Raw genomic sequence first — 20,702 nt, 5'->3', positions numbered from 1 at the left:
ATAGCAGCTTACACACAAAACAACAGAAAGCATCATCAGTCACTGAACAGTTGCAGGGTTTTCTCTAAAGAGCACCTGGATGTGTTTGAGCTCATTAGATGTGATTTTACTGGAGTTTCCTCACAAAAACACTGTCGATGATGACATCTAATGACCGTAAACCAGCACCAAGAGAAGAGATCTCAGAGAAAAACACAGACAAATGCTCAAGTGCAACAGAGGTTTATTTTCAGTTATGCTCCAAGGACATCAACAAGCTTTATGCTATCATAATATGAATATCAAATTTACTGCAATAAAGTGCAAGTCCTTTTGACTGTACATTTGTTTTATTTACTAGTGTATTGTGCCTGTAAGAGAATCGAAAGCCCTTGAGTTCAAACCGCACAAATGTAGCTAAAGCTGAACTTAAACCACACAGAGCTGAAGATCCCATCATCATCATCATCACAAACTCAGACTTCAGAGGTTTGGTTTGGATTCAAAGATTAAACATTCACAAGAGACGCGTTTCCTCGAGCAGGCCATTCCATCGGATCAGCAGACAAGAGAGGAGAAGATGACACATAAACAGGCAGTCGCATGAACACGTGGCACAATCCAGTAACACAGAACAGTCCCATATTACAGCCTGTGCATAGGAAGAATAAAAGCACTTATGGTATATCAGCAAACATCAAGCACGTCCTAATGCTCGCTAGGGCTGGGAAAATAAACCGATGCATCGTGAATCCAGAAATGATTCAGCATCGATTCTGAGATTTTCTGAATGCGTCGTGATTCTTTCTGGAGCGATTCTGAACACTGCATGCTTTAACAGCCGTACTCTGCTTGTTTCCAAAGCCTTACACACTTGAACCTAAAATAATCATTCATAAAATTGAAAAAGGTTGAAGCGAATTGCAAGGGTGTTCATTAATCTGGTGTCATGAAAGCATTCTGAGCCCAAGTGAGATTACATGACTTCATGACATCAGCATTTGAGTGTGTGGATAAAACTAGAGTAGAGCGCCATCTGCTGTTAAAATATAAGCTCAGAATCGACTCCGGAGAGAATCACCATGCATTCGGAAGATCTCGGAATCAATATCGATTTATCGCCCTAATACTCGCTCACGCTGGAGGGCAGATATGACAGCAGTCCAGTCCACTAGAGAGAACCGAACCCACCCGCTCCGACCGTCTCTGCAGAGAGAAAGCAAAGGCGATGAAGAAACGCAGCAGGGCTCCGAGCGAAGCACTATCTGTGCAGCAGCACGAAGGCCTCCAGCCGCTCGGGGATGTTCCCGCGGTACGCCAGGCCGTGTTTGACGATGGCGCGCGCCGCTAGACACTGCAGCGTGGTGTGGTTGATGGGCTGGATCAGGTTCTTGGCCAGCTCTTTCTGGTCCAGTAGGTCGCAGGCCGTCTGCTTGAGGGAGTTGGTGCTGTCGAAGTGCGTGCCGCAGGAGATCAGCAGGTTCATGATGTCAGGGTGGTTGTTGGAGGCGGCCACATGCAGAGGGCTGTTATCGTCCTCGTCTCGGCAGTTCACGTCTGCGCCGCACTCCAGCAGGATAGACGTGACCTGGAAGGAGGGGAACTTGCAGACGGGGTATCGGCCCACGCAGGTGGTGTTCCTGTCCACCGCCAGGTGCAGCGGACTGAAGCCGTTCTTCCCGCAGGCCTGCAGCTTCAGGAACTTGTAGATGGTCTCTTTCTTGAAGTGGTCCTGCTCCACGGTGCATGGCACTTTCTCCAGCAGGCAGATGAGGTGTAGGATGATGGACAGCACCTGCGAATCACAACGGTTTGAAACAGTGTGAGTCGAGTCACTATTATTTATAGAACGCTTTTTACAACACAGATCGTGTCAGAGCAGCTTTACGGTATTAAACGGGGAAATAATGTGTCGGAATAGTGTGCCGTTTAGGGATGTGATCATTTCTGGTATTTATTGCGATAATGAGATCAATGATGATATTTCAGCGAATCCGGTTTCTTTAGAGAAAAGTATTCTCTTTTCTATTTTTACCCAAAATAGGGTGTTGTGATCATTACTGAGTACACACTTAGTGTAATGACTGTTTAATTCATACTGGAAACTTGAAGACAATATCATAAATCTGTCCCTGGAGCACAAAAGCAGTCATGAGTAGCACAGGTATATCTGTAGCAATAGCCAACAATACATTGTATGGATCAAAATTATACATTTCTCTTTTATGACAAAAATCATTAGGATATTAAGATCATGTTCCATGAAGATATTTAGTAAATTTCCTACCGTAAATATATCAAAACTTCATTTTTGATTAGTAATATACATTGCTAAGAACTTCATTTGAACAACTTTAAAGGAGATTTTCTCAATATTTAGATTTTTTTGCTCCCTCAGATTCCAGATTTTCTAATAGTTGTATCTCAGACAAATATTGTCCTATCATAACAAACCATACATCAATGGAGAGATTGTATAAATGATGTATTGATGTATGAATCTCAATTATAAAAAACTGACCCTTATGACTGGTTTTGTGCTCCAGGGTCACATACTGCAACAATATATGGTGCATCTGTGTTCCAGCAATCTTGGGTATTTCTATAAGGGTCGACATAGCCTTTAGCACCGTATATAATACTATAAAATAGTATGATTTCTGCCTCATTCTGTGATATTAAACCACGTCTGATCAAAAAAAGTTATTTCACACACTCGACTTACGTTATGAAGTTAATTTAGATAAAAAGTATATTAACAAATAATATCTTTGTTGGACAACAGGTTTGTAAAGAGGCTCAAACACATGCAAACTGTATCGCACGCGTGCTACTGACTGCAGTATATTTATTCAAGGCTCAGACCGATTTTCCGTTGCACTGTACAGCCCTGACCAAACCAGTTACAGATTGAAGGAGCTCCTCGTTTAGCGATAAACTCCTCCTCAGCTTCACGTTCGCCGTTCATCATGTCGCTCCGCACAGTCGCACACAGAACTAGATTTTAGCATTATTATCGCAGGAAGACTAAAGGTCACTGCACACAAGTCAGAAATTCTCGTCAGAAATTTTCCCGTGTTAAAAAATTAAAATAAATATTAAAAAGATTGTTTCGTATGCTGCAACGTTTATGATTTAAAACTTTTTAAAAACGTAAAATTCAAATTATAATACATATAAAATGTAAAAATACACAATCTACTTCACTTTCCTGCAGCACTGCGGTGTTAAATTGATGTTCTTTTAATTCAGTTACGAGGTCATGCTGTGACTTATCAATCTGCTGCTGGTCACATGGCTTCACGTGACGAGAATTCACAGGTCAGAGGTCACCGAGCTTGAACTTTGGAATGCAGCGGAAAGCAAAACGTTTCGCATGAGCTTGCGTTTTTCGGTCTGACGCATTCACATGTGTATGAACGGAAGTTAATGGAACTACAAGTGCAGTGTGAACACCCCTAAAGACAATGTTTCGCTGGTGCAAAAACACAAACATGTAGAAACATCACAGACTCCAGGAGCGATCTAGACACAAATACACCGGATTAGACCTCAGTCATGATGTTTCCGGTCTGTTTGTATGTGTAGGGTTAAGCGTTGTGTGATTTAAACACTATACAAACATAAATAATGCTTTTTGATGTTTCCACTGACTTGCGCTACTGTATTGTGGTGTATTTTCAATCTAAGCAGATATCAAACTAGAAAATAAAAATGTAGGGCAGACGTGATTTCATCCAGCGCTTGTTGATTGTAGTGAACATCAGAATGAACTCACTTGAGGACGATTGAAGATGATTAAAAACAACAGATCAGAATAAAATACACAGATGAATCATTTACAGTAGCATGTAAGAAAATAAAAGGGTTAATTTCATTCTGAGTGTTGGGTTAAGAAACTAAAGATTGCAGACAGTCCAGCAGGGAAATGAGCGAACATGAACATGTTGAGATCACACGCTCTCGGAGTCATCAGAAGTGCTTCAACGGATCACAAAGCTCACGGTTCGGATCATATTAAGGTTTTTGAGCCACGGATCGGATCGTTTTTTGGATTAGCAAGAAAATGTAAAAATATTTAAATGCATCTTTGCTTTCCATTACTCAAAGCCAAGTACTTCTTCGATACCACAGCAAAAACTCTTAGCCTTAACATTATTAAACAGCCAGTAACAATAAGAACAAATACACAAATTACAAGCACAGATAAATACAACAGAACAATGTTACAAATAAAATAAGGTAGGTCGGTAGTATTCAGGAACAGAAATGGAATAACTCGGTGTAAAATAACACTGCATAAATTTAATTTGATTCATCTGTGTCACAAACTTGTTTGCACTAATGACAGCAGCATGTATTTATAGGCTGCTGCCCCTTTAAGAGCTGATGCACAGATCCAATATAATGATACACATACGATTTCTTTCTCAGCTGTTTGTTCTCTTTCAGTTACAACATAATCGACGGCATTTACCAGAATGATTGTGGAGATTGGTATTTTGTCATAATTGTATGTGTACATGCGTCTGTTCAAAGCAAGGACTGAAGGAGATACGAAAAGAAGGTTCAGTTTGGAGTTACGCGCTTCATTTGTGTGCGAAATAGAAACCGTTCATAAAATAGAAATTTCGCATGTCGCGGCTAGTTAGCACAAAAACTCAAGACTAACATGGAAAACGTACCTTTTATCGTGTCGCAGCATCGCGTGTAGTTAGGACACGATGTTAGGCTGATGATACACGGGGAAACTTTGAACAATATTGCTGGGCAACTTTGGTTAATGTTGCTGTCAGTGGGCAACCAGGTGATACACAGGGCCCACGACCGATCTTAAGTATCCAGATAGAAATTTGTTACCTATTTTCAGTGAGAAAGTAACCAAGCAACACAGCTCAAAAAAAGTTGCTTGGCAACATTGTTCAAAAAGTTTCCCCGTGTATCATCGGCCTGAGGCAAGGGATTTCATTAAGATGATGATACACGGGGAAACTTTTTGAACGATGTTGCCAAGCAACTCTGGTTAATGTTGCTGTCAAAGCGCAACCAAAACCGTTTAGACTAGTTCCTATTTTTTTTCTTCAAGACTGGTCATAACTTTTTAATTCAGTTTTGAAATGGTAGATTGGTCTTATTTGTATTGGAAAAGTAAGACTGATTACCCCTTGGCAGCTACTAGTTGGTTAAACTAGTTCTTAAGACACAGTCTTAACATGGTGACTAAGTTGATACAACTGGCCCCTGGTGATACACAGGGCCTATGACCAATCTTAAGTATCCAGATAGAAATTAGTTACCCATTGTCAGTGGGAAAGTGCCCAAGCAACACTGCTCAAAAATAAGATGCCCCATGTATCATCCGCCTCAGGGAATTTTTTCGCCTTGTTAAAACACTCTTGGACTTTCATGCAAGCGGGCACAGGAAAACAAGAGGATAAAACACCTTGCTGAGCTGCGCCGGATCCGGGCCGGGCCGTGGCTGCTTGATGGCGCGCTCAATCTCCAGCACGCTCTTGCTGAGGATCTCCATCAGCTCCTGGAACGACACAGAGGTGCCCAGCAGACCCTTGGCTCGGTCCTGCAGCATGAAGGAGAAGAGCTCGGCGAAGGACAGCAGGCTGCTGGCCGTCATGGGGCTGAGCGGGTCGAGGTTGCTCTGCTGCATGTCCAGAGCGTACTTCCACAGCTTGATGCAGCGCTCGAAGTTGCCCGAGTCGGCGTAGACGGCCCCTCGGTAGCGGATGTAGTAGGACGTGTCCGGGTGCGAGGGGCCAAGGATGCGCTCTCGTATCAGCAGCGCTTGCATACGCATGTTGTCGGGGTCAGCGATCAGGCCGTCCAGCTCCTCAAACGAGTTCACCTCCTTGCTGTAGTCGTAGGCCGGCACCAGCTGCTTGGGCTCGTCCTTCAGGAGCACGTGATTGGAGTCGCTGTGCCGCAGATCCATGGCTCTCTTCCAGTACTTCAGCGCTCCCAGCAGGTCTCTCTTTTTATCCACGAACGTGGCCCCCAGCAGCTCCAGAGCGTTGATGCGCTCCGTTCTGCCCGTCTGAGGGTGTTGCGTGAGGAAATCCACGATGTTGGTGTGGCCCGTCACGCTGGCGGAGAGCAGCGGCGTCATCCCGTAGCCGTCCTTCTCCATGGTGGCGCCATACTTCAGCAGCATCTTCATGATCTCCAGGCTCCCGGACTCAGCGCAGTCGTGTAAAGCCGTGTTACCTTCAAGACAAAGAGCACACAGAGCGCAAGTCATCAGAGATGCATCGATGAATATGAATATGACAGACATACAGTCACTGAAGATAAACAGAAGCTGCGCTAAAATACAGTCAAACCAAAAATTATTCAGACACCAGATATCATTTTTCATATTTTTTTTACTAGTGGGTACAGGACACTATAGTTATTTTATGTAAGTGAGGATAGCAAAATAAAAAAAAAATTGCAACATATTATACCCCAAAAAATTCTTCATACAGTGGAAAACTGATAAAAATTTGGGAGCAAACATTATTCAGACACTTTGAGCGGAGCATGTTTTGCTGCAGTGTTTTTCTTTAATTGCTAATGGGATCTTTTTCCACCACAGACTGAACTAAATGAAGCATTGCTTGGTGATTGGTTGAGCTAAATTGGTATTATCTAATTATGTAGGCTACTTAAAATTAACAGCTGACAGCCGAATTCATTACATTACTGTCAAAGTTATCTGACATTATCAAGATGAATTTGTTCTGACATGGTTTAACTCGGAGTTCTCATATTTTATTACCATTTTCTAAACTATAGTGAATAAACTGTGAGAAATGTTGAAGGTGTCTGAATAAATTTAGTTTTGACTGTATATTGATTTGTGCAGCGCTAGTGGAACCAAACAGACACGTTTAGAATCTGAAATGCTTTTCACAATTCTGTTGCTGATGAAAGAAAGGACACGCTTCACGTGAACTATTGTCTGCTATCAAACTGAATCAACACTGAACTAAAGCTGAATAATGACTCTATTGTCTTTTAGAGCTGCTTTACAACAGAATCTGAACTGAAACCAGCTGAGTTTCCATTATTGATTCCTCTTGATCTCTGTGAAGCTGCTGTGACCCAATCTGTTATAAAGCGCTGTAGAAATACAATTTCATGTTGATGCAAAAGCCCTTCTTGATCAAGACCCACAGAACCAAACAAATAAGCAAATCACAATTATAGTGAGGACCTTGTCTAAAAACAAGCAATACTAAGAACGCTCATGAAATCCACACGGTCAGTCTGACAACAGCAGGTCATTCAGAGAATGGACGACACAACACCACATCCCTAATTTGGACAGTACAACATAAAACTGCCAACATTCACGAACTTCCCAATTGATTGTGAAGGATCACACTAGCTATGTTTCCATCCAAATTTGGAATTTAACTAGTTGTGCGTAAAATTGAAATATCAAGTAAAACATTTGTGAGTTTCTATCTAGCAAAATGAAGAGAACAAAATCATAACTTCCTGATAAAATGGAACCAAATATCACAAAGAAAAAGGTAATTTACTGCAGTAGGAACGCAGCAGTGTGAACGCTCTAATCCGTTATGATGAGCACGGAAAAAATACTCACCGCATATGCACTGCAAACGGATGTGAACCTGGCTTTGTGTGTGTGTGTGTGTGTGTGTGTGTGTGTGTGCGCTGCGAGTGTGCATGAGCACACGGGTCTCCAGGAGAGCGCACGAGCGCTGAATGGTTTAAACAGTGGCAAGTATTAAAAGGAAATGCAATTTATAAACTATAGTGACGATGTGACCCTGCCTCGATTGAGCAAGTGACGGTTCCTATCAACTGTGCAGCGTGCAGCTCGCTTATAGTACAGACACCATGTGATTTGAAGCCGTTTGTGCATTTTGAGAGAGAAAGAGCGCGCGGTGATTCACTCACGCTGCTTGTGAAACTACGTCTCACATAAGGTTTTCAAATTACTTTATAAGTTATTTAATGAAGAGAGATGAATTGTACCTCACCTTCAGCATTATAATTATTTCACCCGCGCCGGACAAAGACTGAGACGGTGCGCTGCATGTCGTGCCAAACCTCTCACATCAGACGCGTCATCAGCTTGAGATCGGCCGATCAAACATCCCCAAGCGATTATCGGCAGATAATGATCGGTAGCCGATCAATCGGAGCACCCCTAGGCAAAACCAATAAATCTGTCGACCTCTAATTGTAGGTTTCATGATTTCAATTAATTGGACATGATTTCTGATGAATAAAATGTAATTTAACCATTAAAACAGAGTCTAGAAAAAATAAAACTGAATCCTGAAAAATTCAAACTGATTTCATAGGGCTCTAATGGTGTAACGAAACATGCTGATGATGCATACTGTCTGTGCGGTCAAACATTTTATGGTCCTACGCCTCCCACAGACAAAATAAATACAGCACTTAAATTAGTGATTGCTATCGGGATGTGAAGAGACTTTCAACCAGCATACCAAAAACCTGCCCTGCCTTTAACCAAAGCGATGAACATCTCGAGTCCGAATGCGGAGCTCTGCAGCTCTCACCTTTCACGCTTTTCCGGTTGACATCGGCTCCTTTCTCCAGCAGGTACTGCGCGATCTCCTTGTGTCCTTTATAGCAGGATATCATGAGGCAGGTGTGTCCGTGCCTGTTGGCCACTTCCAGATCCGCTTTATGCTCCACCAGATATTTGACTATATCCAAGTGTCCGTCGAAGCACGCGGCTCTCAGCGGGGTAGAGTTTGTAAGAGTCGTGTTGTTCACAAAGGCGCCGTGACCCAGCAGAGACTGCACGACCTTCAGGTGTCCGGCGGCCGAGGCGGCCCACAGCGGCGGCGCTCCCTCGATGATCTCCCCGTCAAAGTTGACCGAGCCGCCGACCTCCACAGAAGCGCAGCAGCACTCGATCAGGTACTCCACCAGCTCCAGATGCCCGTACCGCGCGGCCATGAGCAGCGGCGTCGCTCCGTTGGTCTTCTCCGCCATGAGTTTCATCACGTCGTGATCGCTCTTGTTCTCTAAGAGTTTCTGGAGGAGCCTCAGTTTGCCGTCTCGGGCGGCGTTGAAAACAGCAGTTTTTAAATCCATGGCATAGGGTTGCCCTGAGGCTCCGTCCTACAAACAACAACAAGATCAGACACATACTTTCTCATGCTTTCAATACAAGCTTCAATTGTAGGGATGTAACGATGCGGCCTGAGAAATCAAAAATATGTGACGAATCAAGTCGATTGAGATGTTAAATGAACTGAGGGTTTCTATGAATGTGTTTCTATGAATGAACTGACTGTCGTCAGAAAGTTTAGATGCTGTTTTCTCTATATCATGCGTATTAAAGCAGTGTTTGCTAGCTATAGCAGTAATCAAGGAAACGCTGCATCGCTGCTGCTCCATGAGCGCCACCTGCTGCCAGAAAGTGCATCTGCGTCTCATTCAGCTCGTCTGCTGGTTCAGTTTCCTGCAGATATGACATACAGCGCTGGCCAAAATCATCAGAACACTAGTATCTCCAGCAGCTAAAATGGTTAAGTCAGTTATTTCTATCTTTTGCTGTAGTGTCAGAAGGAAATATCAGTTTCAAGAAACCTCCTGCAAAGCTCCTGAGAAACTCTGCTCAAGTGCACCGAGGACAAAAGCTGCATTGCTGTAATGCGATTTTGCATGACTTATTCAGTTATTATTATTAATAATAAATAATAATAATACTTAGTTGATTTGAGATTTGTTTTAAAATTTCAGTTTAGTTAATTGACATTTCAATTTCATAAAGAAATGTGCAACATTTTGTCTAAGAAATAATAATAGGGCACCTTTTTTATTTATAATTTGTCTTAAATCTCTTTTATATAAATGTGATTAACAGTGAATCGTCTCTGGTCAGGAGTTCAGTGAATCGTCTCTGGTCAGGAGTTCAGTGAATCGTCTCTGGTCAGGAGTTCAGTGAATCGTCTCTGGTCAGGAGTTCAGTGAATCGTCTCTGGTCAGGAGTTCAGTGAATCGTCTCTGGTCAGGAGTTCAGTGAATCGTCTCTGGTCAGGAGTTCAGTGAATTGTCTCTGGTCAGGAGTTCAGTGAATCGTCTCTGGTCAGGAGTTCAGTGAATCGTCTCTGGTCAGGAGTTCAGTGAATCGTCTCTGGTCAGGAGTTCAGTGAATCGTCTCTGGTCAGGAGTTCAGTGAATCGTCTCTGGTCAGGAGTTCAGTGAATCGTCTCTGGTCAGGAGTTCAGTGAACGGTTCCCGCATGACTGACAGTCTTCACAAGAGCTCTGTGTTTAAACAATATCCTGACATTCATAAATCAGAAGAGCTTCCACAGAAGACAGTACAGTTCTGCAGTGTCCTGCACTGAAGCGGAATGAACCAGGAGTTAATCCTGAACCGAAGGAGTGTATGGTCAGGTAAAGTTAGAGAGATAAACTGCTTAGACTAGTCCTAAAAGTTCTATTTTGAATCTGAAGAGTGGTTAACTGCTAGTTAGTCAAACTAGTTCTTCAGACCCAGTCGTAGTTGTTTATGCAACTAACCTCTGATGATATTCAGCATGTCTTGATAAAGCTAAGTTTTGTGCGTGTTATTCATAAACTACTTATTAACCCATAAACGGTTATGAAATATTGTATATGACTTTATCACGTGATCAGAAACATTAAACTAGCACAGCTTTGTATATAATAACTTAGCCTTCATTATAATAACGATCATAGAGTTTCGAGTCTCTACATGTACAGATATCACTATCAAACACTAAATTATTATTATTATTATAATAAGAGTAGTGCTCAGTATTCGAGGCTAACTCAGAGTTAGCATTACAGGCGTTTCACGGTAGATTTTCACCTCAAACAACACGTTTAACCAACCAGTGTTCTCTCTGCCACCGACTGAACCGTGATGGGAATCATTATCGTGTCGTTTTGTGTCGTTACCGATCGCTTCAGACCGAAGGCCGCACTCACCGCTCGCGCTGGGTCCCTCACGGTCGCGATCGTGTCCGGTAACGGCCGTTATTCGCGTTGAACGACAGGTACACAGACTGCGAAGGTAACGTTACTTTAGCTCATACCGAGTCCAAATAATATATAACGTTAACGATAAAAATAGCGCGTCGCTGCGGCTCTTCCCTCCCCCGCTTCCTGTAACATCGAGGTCCTCCTCATTAAACACACTCGATCGGTGTTTCACGAACTCCAGAGCCTCACGAATCCGACATTATTCTGCTATTAAATCCATTTCTCGGTTCTGTCGTTCAGATCTTGACGAACTCTGCTCCGCTGCTGATTTTCCCGTCGGTAACAGCGGCCCGAAGGTTCCACCCCTTTCGCGGGTGATTGACAGCCAGGCGGACCAATCACGGCGTCGCTCAAACGTTTTCCATTTAAAGGTAAATGAAAAGAGTCACGACGCGAGCGCTTTTAATAACGCGGCGCGTGAGGAGCGACCGGAACGAATCTCGGGGATTGATGAAGGAGTCCGGTGTTTTACTCTTCAGTGAGCCTCGAGAGACCGATTCACAGAAATGAACGAGGAGTTAAACATGAATCTTCCTCAGATCTGGCTGTTCACTGCAATACTGGTGTCCGCTAACAGCGCCCGCTAGAGGCCAGGCAGAGCTATTACACAATATACTGTAATATTGTACAGTGCGTGATGATATTCTGCTCATATTTTTTTCCAAGCACATTTTACCAATTCCAAACCACATCAATCGTAATAACTACTATTGATTTTATATTTAATCATTTATAAGTTATATATTTTACCCCCCACAACACTGAACTCTGACACTATGAGACCCCCCCCCCCCACACCTACTAACAAACTGTGACCAGCACCTCTCACTTGTGCAGCATTGGACTGATCACTACCTCATCCAGCATTGACTGCAAACTACCTCCTCGGATAGTCTGATAAAAAGACTGTTCTCCTGTCACTTTAACAGACTGACAAGCTCTTTTTGCACTACACACATATCTGCACAGTTTTGGTTTATTTAACTGGTTTGCACTCCATCTATTCTGCCATGCGCCTTATGCCACTTTATCTATTTCTTTATTTTTTTTCTACAATGTCCTTACTTGTATATCTGTATAGTTGTATGTACATATGTTTAAACCGTATTATCTGTATCTGAACGTGTTTAATGTTAACTGTTTACACCAAGGGTCTGAGGGTAACGCAGTTTCAATTCTCTGTATGTATGTGCTGTACATGTGGAAGAATTGACAATAAAGCAGACTTGACTTGATCTAATTGTTAACAAGGGCTGGAAGTAAAAGAGTGATTCCTGGGATCCGGTGCCTTTTGTGTCTCCAGGAAAGATTGTGATATTATTGCCTTACAATATTCAACAACTTCAATTTTAAAGTTAAAAAAAAACAAACAAACAAAAATAACACCTTGTGAACTTTAAGCATATTTAAGTTTTTGTTTATATATAATTCTAAACATTAGGCCCATTTCTGTTATTTTGATAATGAATACAACACTTAATATGAGTGATTTATTTATTTTTCACCTTGTTTGGTATTTCAGTAATAGTTTTCTTTAATGTATATATATTTTTCAAGTATCAAATTAATGAAAAAACCAATAATACACATTTTTATCTTGTCCCTCCATCTCATGAACACTTGACAATAACGTGGAACACACAACTCTATTATACATTTATTAAACACACATTTACATTTCAAATTTGCACACATGACCCTGGAGCACAAAACATAAGGGTCAATTTCTTGAAATTGAGATGTATGCATCATCTGAAAGCTGAATAAATAATCTCTCCATTGATGTATGGTTTGTTATGATAGGACAATATTTGGCTGAGATACAACTATTAGAAAATCTGGAATCTGAGGGAGCAAAAAAATCTAAATATTGAGAAAATCTCCTTTAAAGTTGTTCAAATGAAGTTCTTAGCAATGCATATTACTAATCAAAAATGAAGTTTTGATATATTTACGGTAGGAAATTTACTAAATATCTTGATGGAACATGATCTTAATATCCTAATGATTTTTGTCATAAAAGAGAAATGTATAATTTTGATCCATACAATGTATTGTTGGCTATTGCTACAAATATACCTGTGTTACTCATGACTGCTGCTGTGCTGCAGGGTCACATATCATACCTGCACATACATAATTGTCTATTTTGCATTATTATATTTTTTGCTATTTTGTACATTGTCTATTTTGTATATTTGTATATATTGTTTTATTATCTGTGTCTTGTCGTTCTGTCGCTCTGTGGAGCTTCTGTCACTAAAGCAAACTCCTCGTATGTGCAAACATACCCAGCAATAAAGCTCATTCTGGTTCTGAAAATATTGTTATATTCAACTACTGGCCCTTTAAATGAACGTTGTAAAAAGGGAATTTATATCTTATCAAACAGCTGACATAATTAGCTTGAAGGGAAAATAACTGGGGAGTGAGTGACAGCCTGTTTTGTTAATTGTCTGTTTGATCTTTCCAGTCTGATGTGGTCCACTTCTACATGGCCACCTTGTTAAGGAGAATATGAAACATAGTAAATAGAAATTTCTATTTGTAAAAGTACATCCAATTCTTTGTTTGACAGATGTTGTGTTAGCATTCTGGCTGATATCTCCCTGTTAAGACCGAAAACCTAAGAGCCTGAACACATTTACTGCACATATAGTGATAGTGACAGCAACTGATGTTTAATTTGAAGAAGTGGTGTATTTAAACTTAAATATTCAATTCTACATATTCATAAATATTTTAAATTGCTGTTAATTTGTCCCGAACAGGGTGGACATTTTGGTCCTCCTCATTTAATTTGGCTCATAATTGCATGAATTTATAAACCTAGGGTTGTATATACCATATATTCATATACCAAAATAATTTTTCACATTTTATAGCTCCCTATCATGATCACACAAGAATTAAAAACAAAAAAAATCTTTTTTTTTAAGTGTTGTGATGTCCGAAAGGCACAGAATCCCATTTTTTCTGCTTACTACTTGTTTTGTGCATGCTTTGCCAGTGTTGTAAGCAAAATCATTCCGGTAAAGTACTTTAAAAACGAAAATGGATTTATTATGCATCATTGATTCCACGTTTCTGCTTTATTTTTCTTACAATTGTGGGAACTGTACAAAGAAAACATTTGGTTTCATGCTAAATGCAAACAGATGTGATTTAGACCACAAGCAGTGACTAAATACTGAAGAAACCTGTACACACTCATAGTTATCTTTACACAGCCAATGTCAAATTTACACTGCAAAGGTGGCACAAAAACGCTTCTGAAGTGGCATTTAGGTGTCTTTACACAGCTTGTTTAATGCTGATCAGAGGAGACATAAACGCATTTACACAGCTGAGTTAAGCCTGCTCTGAATTCAGTGTAAAGATGCAATTCTGCATCATTATGCCTGCTCAGGCCCTAGTATCAAAACAATACAGTGGTAATGCACTTATGCCACTTAATCTGGCATATGACGGAGCATTAACGAGATCTGCTGTGGAGTTATGCTTTATGAGCTATTACAAACTAGGCTAGTGTGATGCGTGACACAATCCTTTAAACCGGTGAGTTGTGCTATAGTTTATGCAGACAGATCCACATTTGAACTAATGGATGGAGTCAATACACATCCAGAGATATACAAAAAACACCAGTGCTGAAACTAAAAATGAAGCCATCTTAAAGCTGTACAGTGAATCTTAGATTTCTCTTCTAGCATCTTAAAATAAATTATACTTGATAAGATTTGCACTTAAAAAGAAAGAACTGAAGAAGAGTCTTTGAGACGTTCCTCCAGACATTTATTAACCAATTCAAAGAAGAAATGAATGCACCGCTAATAAAAAGAAAAAAAGCACACCAATTACATGAAAAGAAAACGACTAGGAAACACGAGAAGGATGCTGGTTTTGTACAACATAAAGCAAATAAAGCTCTCGCATTCAAACATGAAGACTGAAGACTGAAATAAGTCTGATGATGATGATGATGATGATGATACAAGCAGACGAGTATAAACTGCACTGATGTGTCAAACAGGTCTACAGTGTCTGTACATCCTTTAACATTCACATACATGTAGAGTCAACACACAGCCACAAAATAAATAAAGCAGTTTAAATTTCAGCACTGAAGTATTCTGCTGGATACGAGCTGAGGATCACACACACACACACACAGGACTACAGAAAACAAGCTCATGGCGTTTGTTTAAATAACTCATATTTGTATAAAAACCCTTGTGAACAGGAGTTACGATCCCACGCGGGTTGTAGTGGTTTTCTTGTCTGAGAAGAAGCTCCTGAGAAGAACCACCTGACTGATGCTGACCACCAGCAGGATGAAGGCCTCCCCGATGGACCAGAAGGCCACTCTGGTGTTCAGATCCTCGGCTCGGCTGCGGCCCTGAGCCTCTCGCAGACGGAAGTGCGTCTGGTAGTCGATCACGGACTTCAGGGCCTCATGAATGGAGACGCAGGCGGATTCCATCTGGAACGAAGCAGCAACATTAGACTAAACCCAGAAGAACTGTGTCTCTGCTTCAAGAAACCTCCTGCAAAGCTACAGAACTGTTAAAAGTTTTAGGCACTTGTGTAAAAATGCTGTAAAATGAGGATGCTGTCAATAATAATGTCATAAATAGATTTTCTTTATCAGTTAACTTCTATTAACTAAACTAAATCAACATTTTTGTTGTGAGCATGCTTTGTGTTTAAAGCAGCTTTTGTCCTCGGTGCTCTTGAGCAGAGTTTCTCAGGAGCTTTGCAGGAGGTTTCTTGAAGCAGAGACACAGTTCTTCTGGATTTAGTCTCAGTTTGTTCTGTTTCTTCATGTCATTCCAGTCAGACTGATGATGATCAGATCAGATCTCAAACATCTCACTGGATTATTACAATTAATGACTAAATGAATGTTTGGAAATGTAAACTGATATTTGCTACTGACACACTACAGCAGAAGATAGAAATAACTGACTTAAACCCATTTTTAGCTGCTGATATACTAGTGTTCTGATCATTTGATCAGATCAGACTCCCTAATCCAGTGAATGTAGTTCATCACCTGTGTTAACGCCGTCACTCGGTTCTCGCTGGGGAAAAGCGGAGGGTCGTCGCCGACCTGAAAGTCGAAGTACACGGTCTTGTGCGTGAAGGTGGAGAACTCGTTGCTGAAGCAGAACTTGAAGGTGCCGTTTCTGGAGGCGGTGAAGGTGAAGCTGTCGTACTGCTTCTTCATCTCTTTATAGAGGACCGTCCCGTCCGGGTCCTCCAGACGACAGTCCACGTCATAGTGACCGCCGGTGACCACCTGGGGAAAGAGACACAGCCCACGCGTCAAACCACAGACGACTCCACGCTCACGGTTCCTGACGCTGTGACTGCTAAACTTGCTCTGAGATTCCTGGCAAACTCTAAATATGAACACTGCAAATGTGGGACTGGAGGAAACAGCTACCGAGACACGAACAAACACTGTAGAACTTTAATAGACAGCATTCCTGCAGGTTTTTAAAATGTAAATTTAAAGGGATAGTTCACCCAAAAATGAAAATTCTGTCATTAATTACTGACACTCATGTCGTTCCCAAACCTTCGTTCATCTAACGGCACTACAGGAGTAGATAAATCGTTTAATGAAGTCGTTATTTTTGTTTTCTTTGTGCACAGAAAGTATTCTCATAGCTTTGTAAAATTACAGTTGAGCCAGTGATGTCACATGGACTGTTTTATCAATGTCCTTGCTATGTTTCTGGGTCTGGGAACATTTCAGTTGCATTGCTGTCTATGAAGGGTCAGAGTAGTAATAGCAGTAGAAGATTTTTATTTAATGCCATGTCAGCATCTTAGGCTATTTTCATGACAAAAAAGAATAAAAAAAATACAAGTATAATAAACACAATAAAAACCAGCAAACAAAGAGGAGACAGAGTGATGAAGCCAATCAGTGTATGGTGGTCAGAGGCCAATGGTCGAATTTGACCAGGATGCCGGGGTTACACCGCTACTCTTTTTCCAAGGACATCCTGGGAATTTTAGTGACCACAGAGAGTCAGGACCTCGGTTTAACGTCTCATCTGAAAGACGGTGCTTGTTCACAGTATAGTGTCCCCGTCTCTATACTGGGGTGTTAGGACCCACACAGACCACAGGGTGAGCACCCCCTGCTGGCCTCACTAACACCTCTTCCAACAGCAACCTAGTTTTCCCAGGAGTCTCCCATCCAGGTACTGACCAGCTCAACCCTGCTTAGCTTCAGTGGGTGACCAGTCTTGGGCTGCAGGGTGATATGAAGGGTCAGAGAGCTCGGAATTTGTGTTCCGAAGATGAACAAAGGTCTTACAGGTTTGGAACAACATGAGGGTGAATAATTATTGACAGAATTTTTGGGTGAAGTACGTTTACTGTGAAATTGATCAAAATGAAGTAAGTTTATGATTAAAACAAGAAGAAATATTTGCAGATGAGCTTAGAAAAATCAACTTAATTCAAAGTAAAAACAAGGTTGTTTTTTTTAATACTAATTGACAGATATGTATTCATGTTTTTATCATAAACACTTCATTTTGATCATTTGTAACTATGCAGACGCTCGGCTCTACGCAGACGCTCTGGTGTAACTCTACGCAGACGCTCTGCTCTGACTCTATGCAGACGCTCTGGTGTAACTCTACGCAGACGCTCTGCTCTGACTCTATGCAGACGCTCTGGTGTAACTCTACGCAGACGCTCTGCTCTGACTCTATGCAGACGCTCTGGTCTGACTCTATGCAGACGCTCTGGTGTGACTCTACGCAGACGCTCTGCTCTGACTCTATGCAGACGCTCTGGTCTGACTCTATGCAGACGCTCTGGTGTGACTCTACGCAGACGCTCTGCTCTGACTCTATGCAGACGCTCTGGTGTAACTCTATGCAGACGCTCTGGTGTAACTCTACGCAGACGCTCTGCTCTGACTCTATGCAGACGCTCTGGTGTAACTCTATGCAGACGCTCTGGTGTAACTCTACGCAGACGCTCTGCTCTGACTCTATGCAGACGCTCTGGTGTAACTCTACGCAGACGCTCTGGTCTGACTCTATGTAGACGCTCTGGTGTAACTCTATGCAGACGCTCTGGTGTGACTCTATGCAGACGCTCTGGTGTAACTCTACGCAGACGCTCTGCTCTGACTCTATGCAGACGCTCTGCTCTGACTCTACGCAGTCTCTAAAGTTACCTGGAACTCCAGCGTGCACTTGGTGCCGATGGTGATGTCCTCGTAGAAGCACTGCTTGGCGTTGTCTGGCAGCTCGAAGGTGAGTTCTGACGCGCGGATCCAGCCGAACATCAGCTGTGCACACAGCAGCAGAAACCAGGCTAACATGTTCTCCCTCAGGTCTGCTGAACCACCACTGCACAGAGCTGCGGAGAGAGAGATTCCTGTCAGAAACAGCAGCTCCACGGCGTTCAGAGATTATGATAACATATGCAGCAGATGCTATTACAGTCTCTGCACTGGCTACCTATTCAGTTCCGTATCATTTACTAAATATTATTACTTGCCTATAAGGCCCTAAATGGTTTAGCTCCTGCGTACCTAACTCGTCTTCTACCACGCTACAATCCAACCCGCTCCCTAAGGTCGCAAAACTCTGGACTTTTGGTAGTTCCTAGGATAGCAAAGTCCACTAAAGGAGGTAGAGCTTTTTCACATTTGGCTCCCAAACTCTGGAATAGCCTTCCTGATAACATTCGGGGTTCAGACACACTCTCTCTGTTTAAATCTAGATTAAAGACACATCTCTTTAGCCAAGCATTCACATAATGCATCTTATAATCTTGTACTGCAGTTATATCTGATCAAATGTACATTATTATTATTCTCTAGCTTGGGTTGAACAAATCATTTTTGCTTAGATGGAACAGCAGCTACGCTAATCATGTCTCTATTTGTTTCTCTGTTGATTAACATCCCGTGGTAACTAGGAATGACAGAAGCTTCAGTCTGGATCCAACCCTTAAATGATCTGAGATGACCGAACACCTGAGAAAAGATGATGCCAACCCCTCAGAGGACCTCAGAGGATGCCAACGCTCAGACAACATACACAATTAACACATTCTGCCATAAGTTAAATATATTAAGGTTCTGCGATACATAAATATACTGTGGAAACTTAAATTCCTGTAGAGCTGCTTTGCAACGATTTGTATCGTAAAAAGTGCTATACAAATAAACTTGAACTTGAATTATTGTGACGCGAACCCGGATGTGGATCAAACGGCGGTTACGCGACGCGAGCTCGCGCTCAGCGCGTTCAAACACCTCCGTGAACGCAAATATATCAATATAAATCAATTCGCCGCTCTAAATCATCAGCTTTACAGCGAATAACGACGGATAGTGATGACTGCGGCTTACCTCGAGAGCGAACCGGAAGCAGGAAGTTGTTTGACGCCTGACATTGCACGTACTTGCGTAACTACGTCACGGAACGTCAACGTGGCTTTTCCGCAGTTTTAAAATAGTTAATTATCCACAAATGCAAGATTATGAAGTTAGGCCCACTTTTATCACATTCAAGAATATATTAAAATCTATATTAAATTTTTGTCTGCCTCCTGTAACAAAAAGGCAACTAAAACATTTTAAAAGTATGCTCACTTTATGGTATTTTTGTATAATTTTTATTTAATAATTAATTTATGTTTTGTAGGAAAGATTGTTATGTTTATTGTTATGTGATCTGCTTATTTTTTCTTCTCATATATTTATTTATTTGTAATATATTTTCATTGGCGTATGTTTTTTTTCTAAATTGTTAATTTTGTTTGCATATTTAATTTGAATAAAACAAACATAACAGGCATCCGATATTGTTTTGTAGTGATTTAAAAAGGACGTAATATGAAGTAGTCTATATATTTGTGAAATCAGTTCAAGGTGCAGTAAGTCATCAGAGCAGTTAATGCATGCTTCAGATCTCAGTTAAAGCAGTAATAGCTCCAAAACTGAAATGTGTTTCACCAAGCCCTGCAAATATTTCTTATATGCAAACTTCATTTTTGTTGATACAGACTGCTTATGCAAACATAAAATCACATTTGCATTTGTATTTTTGCACATTTCTCAGATATATAGTGAACAACTGCTTCCACTTGATTGGTAAGATTCATTAGTATGACAGATTGAGCAAACATCACACATATTCCTCTGATAGATATTTATGAATATGCATGTCTGACAGGTTTAGTTGACTTGAGTAGAGGATTTTGCATGTGAAGATGACAGCGCTCAGATAATAATCAACCCATCATGTGCTTTTAGTTTCTGTGCTAATTTCAGAGGATTGTGCCAAAACACACACGAGAACTTCAGATCTGATCAGAACCTTGACAGAGCGTTCAATGTAGAATTGAGCCACAGATCATGTGTGTGCTGATCTGCTGTAAGCTCAGGACTCTGTAGGAACATCTGTATCTGAGACACGATCAGACCAGCAGAGAGCAGCATGCAGCAGCCTATAGTGATGATGATGATGATGATGATGATGTGGCACAAACACAGCTCCATTCTCCACCTCAGCCAGTAATCAGCTTGAGCAACAACACAGAGCACTACAGTGAAGACGCCATGAAGACAGCAGGTCTCTATCACATCTCATTCTCATCACAGAGGTTCTCTACAGCAGGCGTCTGAGAATCTTCAGCCAGTTTGTTGTTTGTGTG

General features: G+C 41.4%; 2 protein-coding genes across 5 annotated transcripts; both read right to left on the bottom strand.

Moving 5' to 3' along the window:
- Positions 1 to 206: 206 nt before the first annotated feature.
- Positions 207 to 11,578, bottom strand: LOC306848513 (protein fem-1 homolog C-like). Of its 2 annotated transcripts, XR_013782250.1 has the most exons (5): positions 10,947 to 11,316; positions 8,535 to 9,105; positions 5,423 to 6,198; positions 1,118 to 1,774; positions 207 to 631 (listed from the first exon to the last, which is right to left on the bottom strand). XR_013782250.1 is itself a non-coding variant. In XM_079383112.1 (4 exons), exons 2-4 carry the CDS (start codon positions 9,076 to 9,078, stop codon positions 1,241 to 1,243), a joined length of 1,854 nt encoding a protein of 617 aa, XP_079239238.1. In that variant the 5' UTR covers positions 9,079 to 9,105; positions 10,947 to 11,578; the 3' UTR covers positions 207 to 1,240. The 2 variants fall into 2 exon arrangements, 1 of the variants encoding a protein (XP_079239238.1); XM_079383112.1 differs by having other exon boundaries at positions 207 to 1,774; positions 10,947 to 11,578.
- Positions 11,579 to 14,038: 2,460 nt separating this feature from the next.
- Positions 14,039 to 19,428, bottom strand: LOC306848097 (transmembrane emp24 domain-containing protein 7-like). 3 transcript variants are annotated; one of them, XM_079382442.1, is made up of 4 exons: positions 19,396 to 19,428; positions 18,211 to 18,395; positions 16,057 to 16,302; positions 14,039 to 15,483 (listed from the first exon to the last, which is right to left on the bottom strand). In XM_079382442.1, exons 2-4 carry the CDS (start codon positions 18,355 to 18,357, stop codon positions 15,247 to 15,249), a joined length of 630 nt encoding a protein of 209 aa, XP_079238568.1. In that variant the 5' UTR covers positions 18,358 to 18,395; positions 19,396 to 19,428; the 3' UTR covers positions 14,039 to 15,246. The 3 variants fall into 3 exon arrangements, with proteins under 3 accessions (XP_079238568.1, XP_079238569.1, XP_079238570.1); XM_079382443.1 differs by having other exon boundaries at positions 19,018 to 19,404; XM_079382444.1 differs by lacking the exon at positions 19,396 to 19,428 and adding an exon at positions 19,240 to 19,323.
- Positions 19,429 to 20,702: the final 1,274 nt, after the last annotated feature.

This window comes from Barbus barbus (genome assembly GCF_936440315.1).
Source record: "Barbus barbus genome assembly, chromosome: 28".
In the NCBI taxonomy this organism is placed as follows: Eukaryota; Metazoa; Chordata; class Actinopteri; order Cypriniformes; family Cyprinidae; genus Barbus; species Barbus barbus.
The sequence above is the reverse complement of the archived record's forward strand: the minus strand, read 5'-3'. Positions and strand labels throughout refer to the sequence as shown.

Excerpts from the sequence above, each read along its gene's own strand:
- LOC306848513 (XM_079383112.1), bottom strand. The coding sequence starts at position 9,078 with ATGGATTTAAAAACTGCTGTTTTCAACGCCGCCCGAGACGGCAAACTG. Across the intron at positions 6,199-8,534 it reads CAACCGGAAAAGCGTGAAAG|GTAACACGGCTTTACACGAC; the intron begins GTGAGAGCTGCA and ends TTTGTCTTGAAG. Across the intron at positions 1,775-5,422 it reads ATCCGGCGCAGCTCAGCAAG|GTGCTGTCCATCATCCTACA; the intron begins GTGTTTTATCCT and ends TGTGATTCGCAG.
- LOC306848097 (XM_079382442.1), bottom strand. The coding sequence starts at position 18,357 with ATGTTAGCCTGGTTTCTGCTGCTGTGTGCACAGCTGATGTTCGGCTGG. Across the intron at positions 16,303-18,210 it reads AGTGCACGCTGGAGTTCCAG|GTGGTCACCGGCGGTCACTA; the intron begins GTAACTTTAGAG and ends CTCTTTCCCCAG. Across the intron at positions 15,484-16,056 it reads GAGTGACGGCGTTAACACAG|ATGGAATCCGCCTGCGTCTC; the intron begins GTGATGAACTAC and ends GCTTCGTTCCAG.